Source organism: Terrapene carolina, unplaced genomic scaffold (genome assembly GCF_002925995.2).
Source record: "Terrapene carolina triunguis isolate 2854851 unplaced genomic scaffold, T_m_triunguis-2.0 Scaffold88, whole genome shotgun sequence".
In the NCBI taxonomy this organism is placed as follows: domain Eukaryota; kingdom Metazoa; phylum Chordata; order Testudines; family Emydidae; genus Terrapene; species Terrapene triunguis.
Genome location: NW_020664439.1, coordinates 42,547,340 through 42,567,884, shown reverse-complemented (window position 1 = coordinate 42,567,884; position 20,545 = coordinate 42,547,340). Strand labels below are relative to the sequence as shown.

Sequence of the window (20,545 nt, the reverse complement as noted above, 5' to 3'; positions counted from 1 at the left end):
CTCCCAGATGGACTAAGTTAAAATAAACTTCTCAGCTAACTTAGTGAAGATCTTCACTGATAGACCACATGCTTTGCCTGGAACATGAATCATTTTGGATCACTCAGTAATGCAGGGCCGGCTTTAGGAAGTGCGGGGCCCGATTCGAATAGTTTCGAAGGGGCCCCGGCAGGGATGACTAAAAAAAAAAAAAAACATAAAAAAAAACACGTGGGGCTTGTACTCACCGGGCCGCACTCCTAGTCTTTGGCGGCGGGTCCTTCACTCGCTCCGGGTCTTCGGTGGCACTGAAGGACTCACCGCCAAAGACCCGGAGCGCCGTCGGGTGAGTAAAAATTAAAAAGGCGCCTCTAGCCAGGGAAGGGATTCTCTGCCACTTGCCCCCCACTCTGGGCGGCCCTGCCACTGGGCACGGGGCCCTTTTAGGCGCGGGGCCCGATTCGGGGGAATTGGTGGAATTGGCCTAAAGCCGGCCCTGCAGTAATGGGGAAGCGATTTCTGTTCTGCAATTTCAGCTAAACAAGAAGGGAAAACACTTTACCTACTTCCTGGATTTGTTGCACTTCAAAGAATATATAATTGGGCAGGACACTTATGACTTCTCTTAACTTGGCTTTGTTTATACAGTGCCGGTCCCCTTCCCCTACCCCTACACTCACACAGAGTTATACTCACAACCCTTTTATACTTCAGAATGTTCTTTTTTAAGTTGCTTGTGTAGGTTTAGGAGCTGAAGAGCTTATTTTTGTGTGCAAGTGGTGAGATTGTAGCGAACTCATAGGTTCTGCAAGAGGCACAATATAAACTTTCTGTAAATGTTGCAAAGTCTGAAATCTCATCCCATGAGAAAAACTGTTGTTTTTTTAAATCTTTTTAGATATTTGCCAAAAAGCAACATAACGTTAGACTTTGAACCTTGTTTCTCTTTAAGGAGAGCAACTTTAGAGGCCTGATCTTTCCTTGGGACTGTCCCCTTGGGAACTCCCAGTGCACCACTTCCCTTTTTGAGCGTAGGCTGCCCAGTATAGACACATGGTTTGCACTCATTCCTCGGGACTTTGTCTCCCACAAACATTTCACCTGACGCACTGGAGTTCTGTTGGTCCTGCCCAGCCCGAGTCTGTTAAGCAGTTTAAAAAAAGTGGGGGAAGAGGAGGATGGCGAGGGGTTGGGAATAGAGAGGCAGTCTGCCAGGGAAAGCTTCTATAGTCTGTCTGCTGGACCCCAACACTGGCTGCTACATGGCTGACCATTTAAGTATCCCGTCTGATCCTGCCATACTCCTCCTAAAGTGAGCCCTGATCAGAGGTGGAGTGCTACGTTGATGAAATTAACCTTTTCTGTGGTCCTTGGCCAGCTGAATAAAAAGGATACTTACACCTGCCCCATCTAGGGATAATAAAATCCTTCTTCCCAGTGTACACTGTAGGCTGCCTATGGTACTGGTGAGACAATAGTGAGCATGAGGTAATAGCTTTTATTGCACCAACTTCTTGTGGTGAGAGAGACAAGCTTTCGAGCCACAGAGGGCTCTTCTTCAGGTCTGGGAAACTAAAGCCATGTCTACACTACCACTCATAGGCACCAATTTCTGCTCCCGCCGGTGGGTGCTCTACCCCTCTCTGCCCCCAGCCCCGCCCTGACTCCACCCCTCCCACCTCTGCCCTGCCCCCATTCCAACCCCTTCCCCAAAGTCCCCGCCCCAACTCTGCCCCCTCCCTGCCCCTGTTCTGACTCCTTCCCCAAATCCCCGCCCCGGCCCCGCCTCCTCCCCTGAGCGCACCACGTTCCCGCACCTCCCCCGCCTCCTGGAGCAGCCAAACAACTGTTGGGCGGTGGCCGGGTGGGAAGCACTGGGAGGTAGGCTGGGGGGGGGGTGCGGCGCACTCAGGGGAGGAGGCGGAGGAAGTAGGGCAGGGGTGGGCAGGGGAGCTTGGCTGCCGGTGGGTGCAGAGCACCCACTAATTTTCCCCCGTGGGTGCTCCAGCCCTGGAGCACCCACGGAGTTGGCGCCTATGCTACCACTTATATCGGCAAAATGTATGTCTCTCCAGAGGGTGACTATTCCACCCCCGAGTGACATAAATTATGCCAGTATAAGTGGTAGTGTGCACAACACTATGTCGGCTTGAGCGCTTCTCCCACTGACAGAGCTACTGCCGCTCGTGGAGGTGGCTTTATTATGTCACCAGGAGAGCTCTCTCCTGTCAGCATAGAGCGGCTACACGAGTGATCTTACAGTGGTGCAGCTGCATCAGTACAGCTGTGCCGCCGTAAGCTCTCTAGTGTATACATGGCCTAACTCAAAGTGTCACTGCTAAACACAAGGTTTAGCATAAGGAGTTATGCTACTTACAGTACTGCTAACTATAGATTGGTTAGCATAAGGAGTAAACACACATTTCATGGGACCATTCAAGGTGGCCCATTAACACCCCTCCAGTCATAGGGAGGAAAATAAGGATGGGGCTCGAGAAATCAGCTGGGGGGGGGAGGTGCTGTTAGTGGGTTACAGATTGTTGTAATAAGCCATAAATCCAGTGTCTCTATTCAGTCCATGATTTTTAGTGTCTAGCAGAGTGATGAATTTACGCTCCCAGGCTCGTCATTTGAAAGTGTCGTGCAGGTTTCCTTTGAGGATGAGGACTGATAGGTCAGCTATAGAGTGATCACGTTGTGAAAAGTGTTCACCCACAGGTGATATGGTGTTTTTGTCTTGTCTCATTTTCCTGTGTGAGTTCATTTGAGCATGTAGTGATGGTCTGGTTTCACCCACGAAGTTGTTAGTGGGACATTGAGTGCACTGGATGAGGTACACTGCATGTTATGCTAGGCATGTATAAGCTCCATGGTTCTTGAAAGGTGTGCTGTGGGAGGGTGTTGATCACTGTAGCAGTGGAGATATATCTGCAGGTTTTGCATCTGGTGTTCTGGCAGGGTCTGGTGCCACTTTGAGTTGATGGGTCCTTGTCTGTGGGGAGCTTACTTCTGAGGATGAGCTTGGAGAGGTTGGGGGGTTGTTTGAAGGCCAGAAAAGGAGGTTCAGGAAAGATTTTTTTCAGGATGGGTCCCCATCGACTATGGGTTGTAGTTGTTTGATGATACCCCATATGGATCCTAGCGTGGGGTGGTAGGTGACAACTAGGGGGCTGTGCAGTCAGAGGGAGGGTTATTTCGGTGTTGAAGCTGGACAAGACGTAGCTGCCTGGGGCATTAGCCTCAGTGGCCTCCCCATTCACCTTCCAGACAGAGGCAGCTTGCAGAGGGAGGACCATGGAAGTCCCACACCCTCGGGATCCTTCCCCCAGAGCAGCCAGCAACAGCAACAACCAAGCACACCTGTGATAAATAAAGTGGTGGGGTAGCTCCCTTTGTTTTCTTTCTCAGCTCGTCCCCTGAGGGGGGGTGAAAAGGTTTGAGGGTACCCCACAAGGAGGAATTCCCAAGGGCTCCTTCCTGGGTTCAAAGGGGTTTTGTTGCATTTGGGTGGTGGCAGCGTTTAACAAGCCAAGGTCAGAGAGAAGGTGTAACCTTGGGAGTTTAATACAAGCCTGGAGTGGCAAGTATTAATTTTTTAAATCCTTGCGGGCCCCCACTTTCTGCACTCGAGGTGCCAGAGTGGGGATTCAGCCTTGACATGGTGGCAGTGGTGGGATTATACAGCTAACTGGCTGGCTGGTTGTCCATCAAAGGGAGCTGGCACCATGAGTGCAGGAAGTGGGGGCTTGCAAGGATTTTAAAAATTAATACTTGCCACTCCAGGCTTGTATTAAACTCCCAAGGTTACACCTTCTCTCTGACCTTGGCTTGGTGGTAGTGGTGGAGCTACACCATCACTTTATTTATCACAGCACCAACTAAATCTGGGCTTTCCAGTCACCACTGCCATCCCACTGGGTCCAAAGGGACCAGCTGGTGCAATGGAGCAAATGCCCTTCCCTCACCCTCTCCACACTAATAGGGCTACACAAATAACCGCAGCTTTAGAAATGTTATGAGATGATTGAGCACCTATGAAAATCTGTACCTTCTACAGATTCCTTCCCTCTTCCTTGATAAAAAGACCTGACCTGCTTGAAAAAATACCTTTATTCTTTTCTTTTCCCCCCTCGTGTTACTGATTCAGCTAAACCCATCGCCTCCCTAATAGAAAAAGGCTGCAACGAGGATCAGAATCCCAGATCTTCAGCACCCAGCAAACCCGTGGTGCTGAGAGTTTGTCCTGTGACTATTTTAACGGTGTTTCTTTGCTCCCCATTGCGCCACGCTTCAAATGAAACGTCCCAATGTGCCAAGCTGCATAACTCTCCAGTTAGCAACAATATAACAGACTAGGGTATTGTTATAAAAAGATTCTTTAACAGGAGTTGTTCTACAGAATGTCAGCTCTGTTTCTTGCATTATAAATGGAGTGACAGGAGCAGGGCCGGCTCCAGGCACCAGGCAACCAAGCACATGCTTGGGGCGGCACCTGGTAAGGGGCGGCCAATCTTCGGGTGGCGGGGGGCGGTGCGGCACGGCATTCCGCGGGGGGGGGGGGGGGGGGGGGGGGGGGGGGGCGGGGGGGGGGGGGGGGGGGGCTCGGGGGGCGGCGCTTTTTTTTGCTGCTTGGGGCAGCAAAAAAGTTAGAGACGGCCCTGGACAGGAGGAATCAAAATATACCAGACTCCTTATTACAAAACCAGAGGGATACTGTAGATATCAACAGGTTAGAAGCAATGAAGGTTACTAGTCTAATGACCTGTTTACTCCTTTGCAGCATTTTTATCCTGCCATGGTGATGTGGGGAATTATGAGATGGAGCTCAAATCAACCCCACAATCTACTTCGTTCCTACAGAGAACTACTTCTGCTCAGTCAGTTTCCCCATATCAGATAACTTCTTCCAGCCATGCAGTCACCACGCTTTTCTCCAGCAGGACAAGTAATATTATAACCACCTCATTAAGCCAAAGAACATCTGCACTCACTGCCACCCAAACAACAAACCATCATCCGGTAACAACAGCATTGGCCCCTAACATGACAACGCAAGCAAGAGAAAACAACACCCAGCTGACCAGCAAGACGACCCATCTAATGTTAACAACTACAATAGCAGGTAAGAAAACAACTGCAAAGCCCCCACTGCCGACCAATGAAACGACAACCCATGTAAGAGTAACAACTACAGCACAAACATCTAACAAGACAACCATCCAGAGAACTGAGAAAACCACACTGCCAACGAACCAAACAACCCATTCAAGGGTAGCAACTACAACTGCAGCTAAGAAAACAACTGCAACGCCTACATCACCAACCAATCAAACTACAACCCTTGCAGTAACAACTACAGCAACAACCAAGAAGACAGCTGTAAAGACCACCACACAGCCAACTAAACAAACGACTCATACAGCAGCAAAAACTACAGCCAGAACCAACATGACAACCCTTCCTCCAGGGAATCAAACAACGAGACCTGCTACGACAGCCACCGTGGGGCCCACCCTCGCACCTGATCCATCATCACCCACTACTGGAGCCTACAATGTTTCCAATGGAAGTGTGAACTGCATTAAAGCATCAATGGGATTGGAGCTGATTGTTCAAAACTCTAAGACGGTGAGATGCAATATTCATTAGCATTAAAGAGATACGTGATCTGATGCTTGTACCAATCTTTCTTCATTAGTTTGAGTTTATCCTGCCTCCTTCAAAGCAATTCCCCTCAATTACCATATGCCGCAAAATTAGACATCAGTGTAAGAAGTGTACCTGTTTCCCAGAATTGTAAGTGAGTTACAATCTGATTTATTTTAAAAAGATGCTTAAACTGGAGAGTCATAAAAGAGATGAGAAATTATCAATCAGCGTTTCAAAGATGGAAGTCTTTGATTTGGGCTCTTTGATATTTTAGAATCGTAGGAACTGCCAGGAGGATCCGACCAATGGTCCAGGCAGCGGTCAGTGCCATATGCCTTAGAAGAACATGTAAGAAACCCCATACTAGTTGGTTACAGAATAACCTGCCCATAGGAAAAAGGTTGTCCTAACTTCCATTAGTTAGAGGTTTGGATTATACCATGAAGCATTGGAATTTATATCCTTTCCAAAGCAAATGGTTACTTGTTTTGTGTTTTTAATCCTTACTATTGTAAATATGGATGTTTTTATTTTGATTCTAAATGTTGTTTAAATGTGATGACTGCTAAGTGCAGATGAAAACATATGATACTCACTAAGGTCCAAAGCTAAGCATAGTGCCTCACACCACTAAAGGACCTTCTTTCTAACCTGCAGACCTGTTCTGCTCCGGGGTTTCTCCTCACCAGATTGTGATGCATTGTTTTATTATGTGTGAGAGGCCCACAGAGGGTTAGATTGAAGTGTTCTCGGCCTTGAAGGGCCCAAGTCAGACTAAAGTCCAGGTCTGCAGAAATGATGTTAGAGACAAACAGCGCAATCTGCAGTGCTAAGTCCCTGGAACCATGATGAGATCAGACTGGATAATGCAGCCTACGGTCTCTTGGATGGTAGTCAACCACAAGGCTATTGATCCAGACCCATCAATTCAATTTCAGAAAGCTCTTAAGTGTCTGTGTGTTTCTTTTTTTGTTTTGTCTCTAACTGAGATACACTGGAAATTTTTTTTGTCTCCACAGCAGAAGAAGGGATACTTCAATATTGATCCCAATATCACACAAACATCTGGAAGCTGTGGAAATCTGCAATCAAATCTGAACTTAACTTTTAATGGCGGCTTTATAAGCTTTACCTTTGTAAAGGTAATTGTTGCACTCTTATTTTTTACAGCAAGGCAGAGGTCAGAGCTAGGGAATTGGGATTCAGTTCCTCGGTTCTATTCCCAGCTCACTCAATGACTCGTTGCATAATCATGGGCAAGTCATTTCATCTCCCTGTTCCTCATTTTCTCCATCTACAAGACTTCACAGGGTGTTCTGATGCTCAATAAATTAATGTCAGTAAACTGCTCTGAGATCCTCTGGTTGAAGACACTAGAGAAGGGCGAAATATTGATATTACAACAGGGTATCACTCAAAACCTGGATGTGGATTGCACACAGCTCAAAATATGGGGCTGTTTATACCTGAATATTCGGTTTGGCCCATTATAAAGAGAGGAGACATTTGCAAATTCAGATTTCCTCCACCACCAAACTTCAGAGGTGTTTGGGTCCAGGGTTTAGTTTGGGGGCATCTCTATTCCAAACATGTATGTAGAATACAGTATGGCATGTCAGTGACCATGTTATTCTCAATAAATACATCTCTGTGCATGTCAGGAACCTGGCACTGGGCCCTAAATTAAAGAGACAAGGAACTCTGGTTTATATGGGACACCCATGCCTAGGTTTTTGGTGTGCAGAGGGAATAGATTCTATGATGGCTAACAGGGATTGTACCGTGACACCAGCAGTGCTATAAAGAGAAGTTTGTACTATGAATGCAATGGACAAGGCAGTTGACAAAAGGTCTTTAAAATGGAAAAGAGACTGTAATAAAACTGTAACATCATCAACTGCCTCTGTGATTTAATCTCACAAAGCCACAAGATTGTTACATGAAGAAGGGCCCAAATCTGAACACACCTGAACTTTGGAAACATTTGGGTTTGGGTCTGAGCTTCATAGCTGAACTGTATCTTTTTAATGGGTCAAACCAAAACCTTGATTTTGGTTCCATTAGTCTTCCAGGACAGAATACCTCTGTCCTCCAGAGTGGTCAGGGAAATCATCCTAGACCCTTGTTAACGACAACTGTGTTAGGGAACATGCAAGTGGTTAATCATCCAACATTCACAATTCACCTTTGGACAAAGGGCCAGGTCCTCAACTGGTGTAAATTGGCATAGGTCCATTGGAGACATTGGAGCAAGCAATGCCAGTTTATACTGCCCAAAGTTGTTAATATTTGGGCAATGTGATGATATTAGATTCTAGTGAATAACACGGCTACCACTCTGAAACCCATCTCCTTTGGTTGACTGGAGACAGATTTCTAAAACTGTGGATGAAAGAGGAATAAATGTGAGGTGAAGGAAAAATATACAGAGGAAATGTTTGAAAACAAAGGACCAGTTAATATTTTAAGTGTTTGTTTTGGATGTGTTCTCCTTGCACTCAGTGAGCTGCATTCCTACCCTGCAAGGACCCTTAAACCAAGTCCTGTGATTCAAGTACATATAAGCATCAACTGGAGCAGCAGCACTAAAGATACTGATATGAAACTTTGAGAGCTGTGCTTGCTCTCACCCCCAGAACAATGAGATTAATGGCACAGCACTGCACAATCTATCCTTCACTTAAAGATAAGCTCTCACAAGAGTGTCAGGACTTTGAAATATGAGCTGTTCAGAACTCTGTTTGCTACAGTTTCAGTCTGGTATGGTCAACCTTCAGATTCTCAAGGACTATTCTGGTCACAGGCAAACTGGTTTTACACTTGTGTAGCTCCAGTCACTCCTGATTTGCATCAGTGTAGCCAAGAGCAGAATCAGACCCTCAAGTCACATGTCTGCAGTGCTGAAATGTGATGACAGATAAATGAGTAGCTGCTTCTATGAACCCACAGGCAGATGTCCTTGCACAGGGTTTGAAAACAGGAAGGCCTGTAATGTACCCACCATATGCTCGGTAAGAACAGATGTTTTATTCCTCAGAGTAGAATTGGTCCCATGTCTGGACAGAATGCAAGGTTGCTAATGGAGATGGCAACTTTTTTGTGATATGGACACTTGTCGGTCAGGAACTTCACTGACAACTGCTTCTCACTGGAGTATAGTGGTTAGAGTGGGATACTAGGAGTCAACATTCCTAGGATCGCTGTGTGATCTTGTGCAAATCATTAGCCCTCTTGGTTTAACCATCTGTAAAATAGGCATTCTAATATTTCCCCCACAAAGGTGTGATGAGGTGTAAATGACATTTGTAAAGGGCTTGAAATCTTCAGTGCTATAGAAAGTGCAAGGTATAATTATTAGAACTTCTTTCCTCTTTTTCTGACTATGGAGTTTCACACATTTTCTATTATTGTTGTTGAAACCTGTGAGCCTTAAAACTCTCCTTACTTTGCGAAGGAGAAGTACAAGAGGAGAATAGTTGCCAGCTGGCAATTAGCCAGCAGTCTAACCCTCCAGTCCTTCCATACACAGGACTGTAGCTGAAGCCATAGGCGCCAACTTCCTCGCTTTCCTGTGGGTGCTCAACCCCCCCGTCAGCCCCCGGCCCCGCCCCCACTCCACGCCTTCCATGAGGCCTCGCTCCACCTCTTCCCACCCCTGCCCCACCCCCATTCCAACCCCTTCTCCAAAGTCCCCGCCCCAACTCCGCCCCCTCCCTGCCCCTATTCCAACTCCTTCCCCAAATCTCCACCCCGGCCCCGCCTCTTCCCCTGAGTGCGCCACATTCCCGCTCCTTCCCCGCCCCCAGAGTGTGCTAACGCTGCCAAACAGCTGTTTGGTGGCGTCCAGCCGTGAAACGCTGGGAGGTAGGTGGAGGATCGGGGATGCGGCCCACTCAGGGGAGGGGGAGGAAGTGGGGCAGAGGGTGAGGGGAGCTTGGCTGCTGGTGGGTGCAGAGCACCCACTCATTTTTCCCCGTGGATGCTCCAGCCCTGGAGCACCCACGGAGTCGGTGCCTATGGCTGAAGCCACTGGTAATTCAGCCTCGCAGCAGGGCTGCAAGAGGAGGGCCAAATTCTAAACCTGAAACTTGCATTTCTTTCATTTAAAATATTGCTCCTTGGGAATAGCCTCATAAGGTACAGCTCTCATTTCCGTGAAGGTCCCAGGGCAGAGCAATCAGACAATCACACTCCACCAGGCTTTAGTGCAATACCCACGCAGGATGGTCAGCTGAAAATACCACAGTCAGCTGTCACAATCTCAAGTATTTTCCACTCCACAAAGCTGCAAGCCTGTGAAATCAAGCTGGCCTTGTGGGAGGTGTGTGCAATTACAGAAGTTACAGAAAGGATCATTCCTGTTACAGTTTCCTCTCTTGTTTTGCGATATGATTTCACCTCAAATGGTTGTTACACTGAATGGAAGGTAAGCAAAACCCAAACTGGAAAGAGGAGATCTCTACTCACAGTGGAGATGCACAAATTGTTGCAGACATCTTCCTGTCCCAAGCACCTTGAATCCAGGAGCTGCTGCTGGGGCAGTGCAACTGCTGTGAGACTGATTTAAAGCCACCATTCAGCTCTGTGTAAGTCATACATAAATTCAACTAAAGAGAGCAGTGTGGAGATTCTCCCTCCAAGTATAACAGCAGAACACAGGGTAGAAAAATAAAAGGTCTCATCTTGTGCCTATTAACTTGTGTAATACAAAAACTTGCGGAACCCTCCCCAACATGCGGTTACCACAAATGACATGGAAACGTACGGACACAAGGTGAGCTAGGTAATATCTTTTACTGGATCAGCTTCTGTTGGTGGGAGAGACAAGCTTTGGTGCTTACACAGGTCTTCTTCAGGTCAGCTCTGTGTAAGCGCTAAAGCTTGTCTTTCTTATCAGTTGGTCCAATAAAAGATATTACCTCGCCTATCTTGTGTCTCTAACAGGAGCGGCGCCAGGGTTTTTGGCGCCCTAGGCAGGGATCCTTCTGCGCTCCCGGTCGTCATCGGCAATTCTGTGGCGGGGGGGGTCCTTCCGCGCTCCTGGTCTTTGGGGCACTTTGGCGGCGGGTCCTGGAGCGATTGAAGGAGCGCGGAAGGACCCCCCGCCGCCAAATTGCCGCCAAGGGCGGCAAAATGCCGTCCCCCCAAATCCTGGCGCCCTAGGCAACCCCTAGGTCATCTAAATGGAAGCGCCGGCCCTGGTCTCTAATATCCTAGGTCCAACACAGTTACAACAACACCAGGGCTGGCTTTAGGCCGATTCCCCGGAATCAGACCCCGCGCCTAAGAGGGCCCCGCGCACGCGCCTCAGAGGGCCCCACGCCTTAGGCGCCTTTTAAATTTTTTTGCTCACCCGGCGGCGGTCCGGGTCTTTGGCGGCACTTCGGCGGCTGGGGGGTCCTTCACTCACTCTGGGTCTTCAGCAGTATTTTGGCAGCGGGGGGGTCCTTCAGTGCCGGGGAAGACCCGGGGCCAGTGAAGGACTCCCCGCCACCGAAGTGCCGCCGAAGACCCTGACCGCCGCCGGGTATTCGAATCGGGCCCCACAGTTCCTAAAGCCGGCCCTGAACAACACTGCATATATATGGCTTATACTCACATACAACACCTGCAAATCACACCCACATGATCCACTTGAACTGAACTGAGCATTAGCTGTAGTGTGTATGGCAGGGTGCTTGCGCCAGACTCCGGCACCAGAATATTAAAATAAAGTCCCTATGGGCTGGCTGAGGGAGTTGATTCTCAGGATCTGATGGGAGGATTTTTTTGATATGTTCCAATCTTGAATAATTGTGTGATCTCGTCACTGCTACCTTTGCCCATTTTTTCTCATTCACCCTCGGTTTATTTGTAATGACCCTCATGGGTCGTGTCAAATCTGAATCATAAACTCTTCAGGGCCGGGACTGTTAGCCAGACTCTCAATCACTATAAATCAGCACAGAGCCATTGAAAACAATAGAACTGAAATTACACCAGATGATAACCTGGCCCTGTGACTTTTTGCTTTTGTAAAGCATCTGGAAAATTAATAATAACCTTGAAGCTCCACAGGGCAATGGAATTTAAGTTTCTTCCACAAAACACCTGCTTTGTTTAGCGAGACAATAACTATTTCTTCTCATATCCTCCCTGAGTCCATGTTGCTGGGTTTGTCTTCCCTGCCCCGCAGTATACTGTGTATTATATTTCACAAACATTAAGGCGCAACGGCAGCTAACGATATTAATTTGTTATTTTGCAGAAAGATAGAGTCTATTACATCAGTACAGTTGAGGCCAGCTTAAAAATACCCTCCGTGGGTAAGTGTTTGTGTATTTTATATTCACGGTGTTAATTTCATTTCCAAACCATTCTTGATTTAATTTTGTTTGTGATTTTTTTCTTATCAGTTATTTTCAGTTTTCTACATATCTGGGGGTAGACTCAGGCTGCCTTACTTAAAAGCAGTGATTTTGCTGATAGGTTACTGTATTTTAGTCACTCTTTCAAATTAGCCTCCACCTAAACTTTTATGGTTTAAAAATCAAAAAGATGTGACTATGTTGCAGTTAACTCATCACAATTCTTTTTTCGTACTTGTGTCTCCAACTCATTCCTATACCTCTCAACTGTCCTTGATATAGACTGGAGAAGGGTCCAAATCCAAATACCACTCAGCTTTGGGAAAGTTTTGTATCTGCACCCAGAGAGAAACGTTGTGACTTATAAACCAGAAACAAGCACACGCCACAGAAATTCAGATCTGGATAGAGCTTCCAAACACCCCAAAGTGTAGGAGTGGTCATGTCAGGCATGTTGGTTTGGCACAATGTAAATATAAGAATCAATTTTAAAATTTGGATCCTAACCCAAGCGCTTTTTTAATAACCCTTGGTGTCAAGAGCTGTAATTTTGTCTCTGACCCATCTTCACAACAGACCCAAGTTTTTCTCTTTCTCACACTGGCCTGGTGCTCACAGCTTTAACATAAATGAGTGACATCTGAAGTGCTAACTCATGGAAAACAACACTAGAGAATTCTATTTAGGTCAAAGTGATGAATCCTGCACCATCATTACATATTTTCCCTATTATTAATTTTACGTATGTTTTGACCCACATGTTATTCATTAGGCCTGGTCTACACTACGACTTTAATTCGGATTTAGCTGCGTTAATCCGAATTAATCCTTCACCCGTCCACACTACAGAGCCAGTTAATTCGAATTAAAGGGCACTTAAAATCGATTTCTGTACTCCACCTCGACGAACGGAGTAGCGCCTAAATCGATTTTGTTAATTCGAATTAGGGTTAGTGTGGCCGCACACCACCGAATTACTGTGGTTAAATTAATGGGGTAGTGTGGCCGCACACCACCGAATTAATGTGGTTAAAAACCGAATTAATGTGCTTAGTGTGGCCGCGCACAATCGAATTTATACAACCTGTTTCCCAAATTCGAATTATCTAAATTCGGATTAATCCTGTAGTGTAGACATACCCTTAGTCTTCTGATTCATGCTTGTTACTCTCTGGCCAACAGACGAAGAATGAAACTAAAGTAATCACTCAAGCAGGGGTGTCCTGATAGTGCTGGACACTATGGCCCAGATCCTCAAAGGTATTTATTTAAATGGGAGTTAGGTGTCTACATGCCTTTCCGGATCTGAGTTTATGTGCCTGATTCTCTTCTCATGTATGAGAATTCCATTGACTTTAATGGAGCTACTTCTGATTAATAACACTGAACGGGAAAGATAGGCCCAAAGGAGATGCCTATCTAGGGCTACCCTCAGTGCCAATTTTCACAGAGCTTCCCCATGTCTTGCAAAAAGTTGCATGCGGCACATTAAAACTAGGGCTAGACCAACTGGGTGGTAAAACATGAGAACCAATCATGCCTGACACATCGTTCACTTCTTGAATCAAACTGGAGCCAAACCTTTTTATAAAGTGCTGTAGTGCTGGGAAACGGTTTATTCAGCAATCAGCACCAAAAGTCCCCAAATCCTGTGAGAGAATCGATTGGCATCTGTGGCTGGAAGTGACAGGACTGGAGACCTGGCATAAAGGCTAATTCTTGTGAACTTTTCATCCCAGTTTTGCAGACTCGAGGATTTCAGGTAAGGTTTGAAGAAGCATGTGAATTGTTGTGTGCTTTCCAAACCCATCCCAAACTCTCATCTTCCCAAGGTCTGCCCATTAAAGCAGCCATTAAAAAAAATATTTGGGGCTGATAGACTGATAAACATTGTGATACAAAGACTGTTCCAATATGCACCCACAGAAGTGCCTACTGCCCTCCCAAAGCATTGGGAACAAAGGCTCTTCAGAATCAGCCACCACTCAACCTCAGAAATGTTTCCATAGAGTTATTGTCTATTCCTATTTGTGTCTCTCTCTCTTTGTGGCCTCCAGGTTCATGGCACAGTGTTACAAGCAAGCAGCTGTTTACAGCTACGATGGGGAATTCATTTAAGTGTCTCAGCAAACAGATGGTGAACCTGGCAGACAACTTCCAGCTGCTCACTGTTAACACCCAACTCCAAGCCTTTGCCATTGTTGGTGACCAGTTTGGGAAAGGTACGTTAGAGAGTTAGCTCATCCAGGCTTATTTTGTGGCTCCAGGAGCTAAAGATTTGCAACTGGGCAGCATTTCAGTATTATTAATATAGCAAGGAGGCTTTTCTCATTGTGGGCTGGCAGGCTGGAAATATGGTGGCTCCGTTAAATATGTGGAAAATCAATGTAAAGTAATGGCACTCTAAGGCAAACTGCTTCCCCAGTGTTTCCATCTGTCAGCTGCTGATGTCATCGGTCTCTCCCAGTCATATTTCAGGCCAGGGCAAGAAGCAGAAAGCCTCTCCATGACTTTTGGCTCCTTTCCCTCTGCCTATAAACATGCTCTATTTCCCTTCATCCTTAAAAACTCACCATCCCTGACCCTACCTGTCTCTCAGTGACCGTTCTATCCCCCACCTCCTCTTGCTTTCCCAATGCTACTGGTAGTGTATTTACAATCATTGCATTGGCTTCCTGTCCTCTAGTCCATTGTATACAGAGTCCAATTCAAGGTCTCTGTTCTCAAAGCTGTCTCTGGGACTAGCTACCTGGGAGAACATCTGTCCCTTTAGAACCATGATCTCCCACAACAGCTACACTTCACTGGAATGATGAACCTGCCATCCAGTAGGGAACAGCTGTGGCATGCAGGAGATGGAACTTTTAGTGGGTCTGGACCTAGAGACTATGGAACTCACTATCAGAAAAGGTCCAGCAAGAATGACCATCAGCCTGCTTATATTCAGCATTAAATGCAAAGCTCATCTCTTCAAGTTGGCTTTCCTTGAACGAGTTCCTCTTGCATACAGGCACGCAAACACAAGCCAGTCAAGTAGCTTAGTGCTACCCACTCGGAAGAAAGAGACAGGATGATCAATATTGTCTTGTGCTTTTAATTCGTATAAGGTGCTCATATTCTATGGTCATGGCACCATACCCCAACCTAAGTAGTCAAGCAGATTTCTCATTTCTCCTGCCATTTACACACATTAAAAGAAAAGGTGCATAGCTCTTCCTTTGCCCTCTGATGTTCTACTTGCTTTCAAAAGATCATTTCCTTGATTCCCCTTCCCTGTCTCATTCTCTCCTTTGACTTTGTTAAAACTAAATTGTTGTTCTTCCTTTGCTAGTTCAGCATTTCAGCTCCTTCTCCTCCTCTTCCTCCTCCAGGCAGGCTAGTACTTCTCATTATGCATAGAAGGTAATATAGTGGGAAACGGTGTGTTTTTCTCTACTACTGCTTCCTGGCTCTGTAGACTATGGAGAACCTTGGCCACTCTCACAATTTGTCCCCATCTCTTTCTGTCAAGGGCATATTTTTCCAGTTGAGGATAATTCACATTAAAAGGTCTTAGACTTTGCTCACTGTTATCCCTCCAATTTCTCCTTATTAGCCATGAGGTTGGACACCATAAGGATGGCCTTCCAAGAAATGCGTTGTTTGGTGTGTCTTCCATCATCCTAACAACATGCTCTGTCCAATGAAGTGATTGGGACTTCACTACATTTACTATACTGGGTTCTCCATAGACCTCCTGCAGTTCCCTATGACATCATCTTCTTCACATTTTCCCCCATACATATTTTTAAAAGTTCTTAAAATTTAAGCTGAATTTGCAAGAGTTAGTTGGCATTTGTTTTAACGTAAACACATTCTCACAAAGGTTTTTTCCAATACCACAAAACTGAGCTGATGTGGATCACAGTTGGTCTCCAAATTCAGATCTGAACTTCCCAAAAGAATGAGTTTATTCAGACTTGGGATTTTGGTATGGCCCCATCTCCAGTGGTAACACATATAAAAGGTCTATTAGATCACATAATCTGTCTTCCTATAACAGGAGATAGCCTGCTAATCAAGGACGTCTCCAAAATGATGTTATATTGGATCTTAGCCAAAAGGCCAGAAGGCAGGTAACTTTGGTTAAAAGAATTCCCCCAATGACCAAGAAACAGTTATGAGAAAGTTACATACTGTTCTGTCTGCAGATGATGAATGAAAAATCCCCAGGGAAAGCTGGCTCTATAAAGCAGGCACACAAATGGCCTTCTTACGGCACGTCTCTGAGACAGTGCAGTTTCACTTCCATTGCACCAGATTTGCTTATCTTTTAAAAAAAAAAAAAAAAAAAAAAAGGAAGAAAGAAAACACCAACAGCAATGACAGTGGGTTTCAAGATACTTATGGTTTTGTATAAGCCACAATGGAGTTACATCAGGGAGGAGTTTGGCTTGTTCTAGTGTGTTTGGAAACCCCTAAAAGTTACTTTTGAATCACACTTCCATATACTGGAAATAGTTCTCCGTGCTCACAACCCAAAGTTGCCCCCAAACCAACATCCCTGATCCAGACATCTGCAGACTTGTGGAGAGTTTGAATGCAGATTACAGAAGCTGTGTAGCTTTACTACAGTCCTGAATTCACCAAAGACTTACTTTTTAAAAAAGCAGCACCCAGCACTAGATGAAACCATTGAGCTAGGTAAGAACTGGATCAGGAGCGGGGTAAGCAGTGTGGTAGTTCTGGAGTTATAGATGACATTTTATACTCCAGAATATGCTCCAGGTTAGTTACATGCTGCTGGTGTAAAGATTCCCCTCTGCTGAGAAGATTAAACCAAGCCACAGCTCACCACAACCTGTAGCAATGCAGACCAGGAGGTTAAAAAGAATTGAAGATCAGATTAACAGCAGGAAAAGGAATCAGACAGTTTTACTAACACTCTATGATTTAGTATTGTATGTCACAGACATGGAGAGACTTTATCTTTCTTGGAGGATAGTCAACATCTGACCTTCCTGCTGTGCCCAAGGCATTAGGCATAATTCACAGTGGAAGAAAGTTACTTGGACACTAGCATATTTTGGGTATAAATTGGATTGGCTGCTGAGCTGTGATGATTCATGAATTGTGATCATATGTAAAGGATTTAATTGATCAGAGGAAACTACTGTACTCAAAGCATCACATAAGAGGCCTTTCTCTGGAGCACTGAGTGAGGCTCGTGCATTAAGATCAGGTGGATCTATGAACAGTTTCCTGCAGCTGCTAGCATTGGGCAATGGTGAAACTCAGACTATCCTCTCATCTCGAATGTTATTCTGACTGTAGTGCAAGTTTAAATGAGCCAGATGCTTAAGTCCTATTCAAGTAAATGTCCTAAATTTTGCTGTCTTTATTCAGTTCTTCCTCAGGCCAACCTCCCATTAAACCCAATCCCTAAGTCCTTAGTCAGGCAAAACGCTCACTGATTTCAATAGGAGTTTTGCCTATTTAGGGACTGACTAAGGACTTCAGGATTTGTCTCCCTTCTTTACAGGTAAAAGATATGTTTGGAGTTAATATTTAGGCAGATTTAAAAGATATACATTTCTTGCCTACAAAAGCCTCTGGAGTCCCATTAGATATATAATAAATTTCCCAAATATTATTTAATTAGTAAATGGATCTATCATCTAAGATCTTGATACTGCAAGTCCTTCTGTGATGGGCTATTGTGCTCTAGCCTCCATGACAGTGGATGCTATGTATGACTCCAAGTAGAATCAGTATTAGGCATAATCCTCTGTCCTACATCCAAAACTCTCACCCCCCACCCCCAACCTCCTCACTCGCAGGTGTTCAGAGTTAAATATGGGATTCTGTGGATGGAGAATTTGTAGGTTTGAGGAGATATGGATTTAGGTGTGATCCTTATCATGCTAATGAAGTGCTTGGCTATGGACTCCCTTCTTTGGCCATACATAAGAACATAAGAACGGCCATGCTAGGTCAGACCAAAGGTCCATCTAGCCCAGTATACTGTCTTCTGACAGTGGCCAATTGCCAGGTGCCCCAGACGGAATGAACAGAACAGGTAATCATCAAGTAAGTGATCCATTCCCTGTTGCTCATTCCCAGCTTTTGGCAAACAGAGGCTAGGGACACCATCCCTGTCCATCCTGGCTAATAGCCACTTATGGACCTATCTTCCATGCATTTATCTAGTTCTTTTTTGAACCCGGTTAGTGTCTTGGCCTTCACAACATCCTCTGTCAAGGAACTCCACAGGTTGACTGTGTGTTGTGTGAAGAAATACTTTCTTTTGTTTGTTTTAAACCTGCTGCCTATTAATTTCATTTGGTGACTCCTAATTCTTGTGTTATGAGAAGGAGTAAATAGCACTTCCTTATTTACTTTCTCCACACCAGTCATGATTTTATAGACCTCTATCATATCCCCCATTAGTCATCTCTTTTCCAAGCTGAAAAGTCTAAATTTTGTTAATCTCTCCTCATACGGCAGCTGTTCCATGCCCTTAATCATTTTTGTTGCCCTTTTCTGAACCTTTTCCAATTCCAATATATCCTTTTTGAGAGGGGGGTGACCACATCTGCACACAGTATTCAAGATGTGGGTGTACCATGGATTTATATAGAGGCAATATGATATTTTCTGTCTTATTATCTATCCCTTTCTTAATGATTCCCAACATTTTGTTCGCTTTTTTGACTTCCGCTGCACATTGAATGGATGTTTTCTGAGAACTATCCACAATGACACCAAGATCTCTTTCTTGAGTGGTAACAGCTAATTTAGACCCCATCATTTTATATGTATAGTTGGGATTATGTTTTCCAATGTGCATTACTTTGCATTTATCAACATTGAATTTCATCTGCCATTTTGTTGCCCAGTCCCCCAGTTTTGAGAGATCCTTTTGTAGCTCTTCGCAGTCTGCCTGGGACTTAGCTATCGTGAGTAGTTTTGTATCATCTACAAATGTTGCCGCCTCATTGTTTATCCTTTTTCCCAGATCATTAATGAATATGTTGAATAGGACTGGTTCCAGTACAGACCCCTGGGGGACACCACTATTTACCTCTCTCCATTCTGAAAACTAACCATTTATTCCTATCGTTTGTTTACTATCTTTTAACCAGTTACCAATCCATGAGAGAACCTTCCCTCTTAGCCCATGACTACTTACTTTGCTTAAGTGCCTTTGGTGAGGGACCTTGTCAAAGGCTTTCTGAAAATTTAAGTACACTATATTCACTTTCTGAAAATTTAAGTACACTATATGTTCACATGCTTGTTGACCCCCTCAAATAATTCTAGTAGATTGGTGAGGCATGATTTCCCTTTACAAAAAACCATGTTGACTCTTTGCCAACAAATTATGTTAATCTATGTGTCTGACAATTTTGTTCTTTACTATCGTTTCAACCAGTTTGCCCAGTACTGAAGTCAGGTTTACCAGCCTGTAATTGCCGGGATCACCTCTGGAGCCATTTTTAAAAATTGGCGTCACATTAGCTATCCTCCAGTCATTTGGTACAGAAGCTGAGTTAAATGATAGATTACAGCCTACAGTTAGTAGTTCTGCAATTTCACATTTGAGTTCCTTCAGAATTCCTGGGTGAATACCATCTGGTCCTGGTGACTTATTACTGTTTAGTTTATCAATTTGTTCCAAAACCTCCTCTAATGACACCTCAATCTGGGACAGTTCCTCAGATTTGTCACCTAAAAAGAAGGGCTCAGGTTTGGGAATATCCCTCACATCCTCAGCCGTGAAGACCGATGTAAAGAATTCATTTAGTTTCTCCGCAATGGCCTTATCGTCCTTGAGTGCTCTTTAGCATCTCGATCGTCCAGTGGCCCCACTGGTTGTTTAGTAGGCTTCCTGCTTCTGATGTACTGTGACAAAGTTCCTCCTCTATCTTGGTGGGTCCTGCGCTTATTGGCGGATTTTCTTGCCACAGAGATTCACCATGTGGGTTGGGGAACAGCCCAGAGACCTTCCCCTCTGGAAGAACCCACAGTCCAGGTCAATTGGGAGGTTTGGGGGGAACCCGGGCCCGCCCTCTACTCCGGGTTCCAGCCCAGGGCCCTGTGGACTGCAGCTGTCTATAGTGCCTCCTGCAACAGCTGCATGACAGCTACAACTCCCTGGGCTACTTCCCCATGGCCTCCTCCAAACACCTTCCTTATTCTCACCACAGGACCTTCCTCCTGGTGTCTGATAACACTTGTGCTCCTCAGTCCTCCAGCAGCTCTCCCTCTCCACTCCTTGCACCTCTTGCTCCCAGCTCCTCACACTCGCACCACAAACTGAAGTGAGCTCCTTTTAAAACCCAGGTGCCCTGATTAGCCTGCCTTAATTGATTCTAGCAGCTTCTTCTTAATTGGCTCCAGGTGTCCTAATTAGCCTGCCTGCCTTAACTGGTTCTAGCAGGTTCCTGATTCCTCTAGTGCAGCCCCTGCTCTGGTCACTCAGGGAACAGAAAACTACTCATCCAGTGACCAGTATATTTGCCCTCTACCAGACTCCTGTACCCCACTGGTCTGGGTCTGTCACAGTACTTAACATTTTTTTTTTTTTT

The 20,545-nt window shown here is 45.4% G+C and overlaps 1 protein-coding gene across 1 annotated transcript in view; it reads left to right on the top strand.

Annotated features, from left to right (window-relative positions):
- LAMP3 (lysosomal associated membrane protein 3) overlaps window positions 1-20,545 on the top strand; it is a 34,532-nt gene that overhangs the window by 10,242 nt on the left and 3,745 nt on the right. The window contains exons 2-5 of the mRNA XM_029911118.1: window positions 4,760-5,607; window positions 6,648-6,770; window positions 11,876-11,933; window positions 14,033-14,197. Of these exons, the coding sequence (XP_029766978.1) occupies window positions 4,760-5,607; window positions 6,648-6,770; window positions 11,876-11,933; window positions 14,033-14,197 (1,194 nt within the window). The remainder of the gene's footprint in view (window positions 1-4,759; window positions 5,608-6,647; window positions 6,771-11,875; window positions 11,934-14,032; window positions 14,198-20,545) is intronic.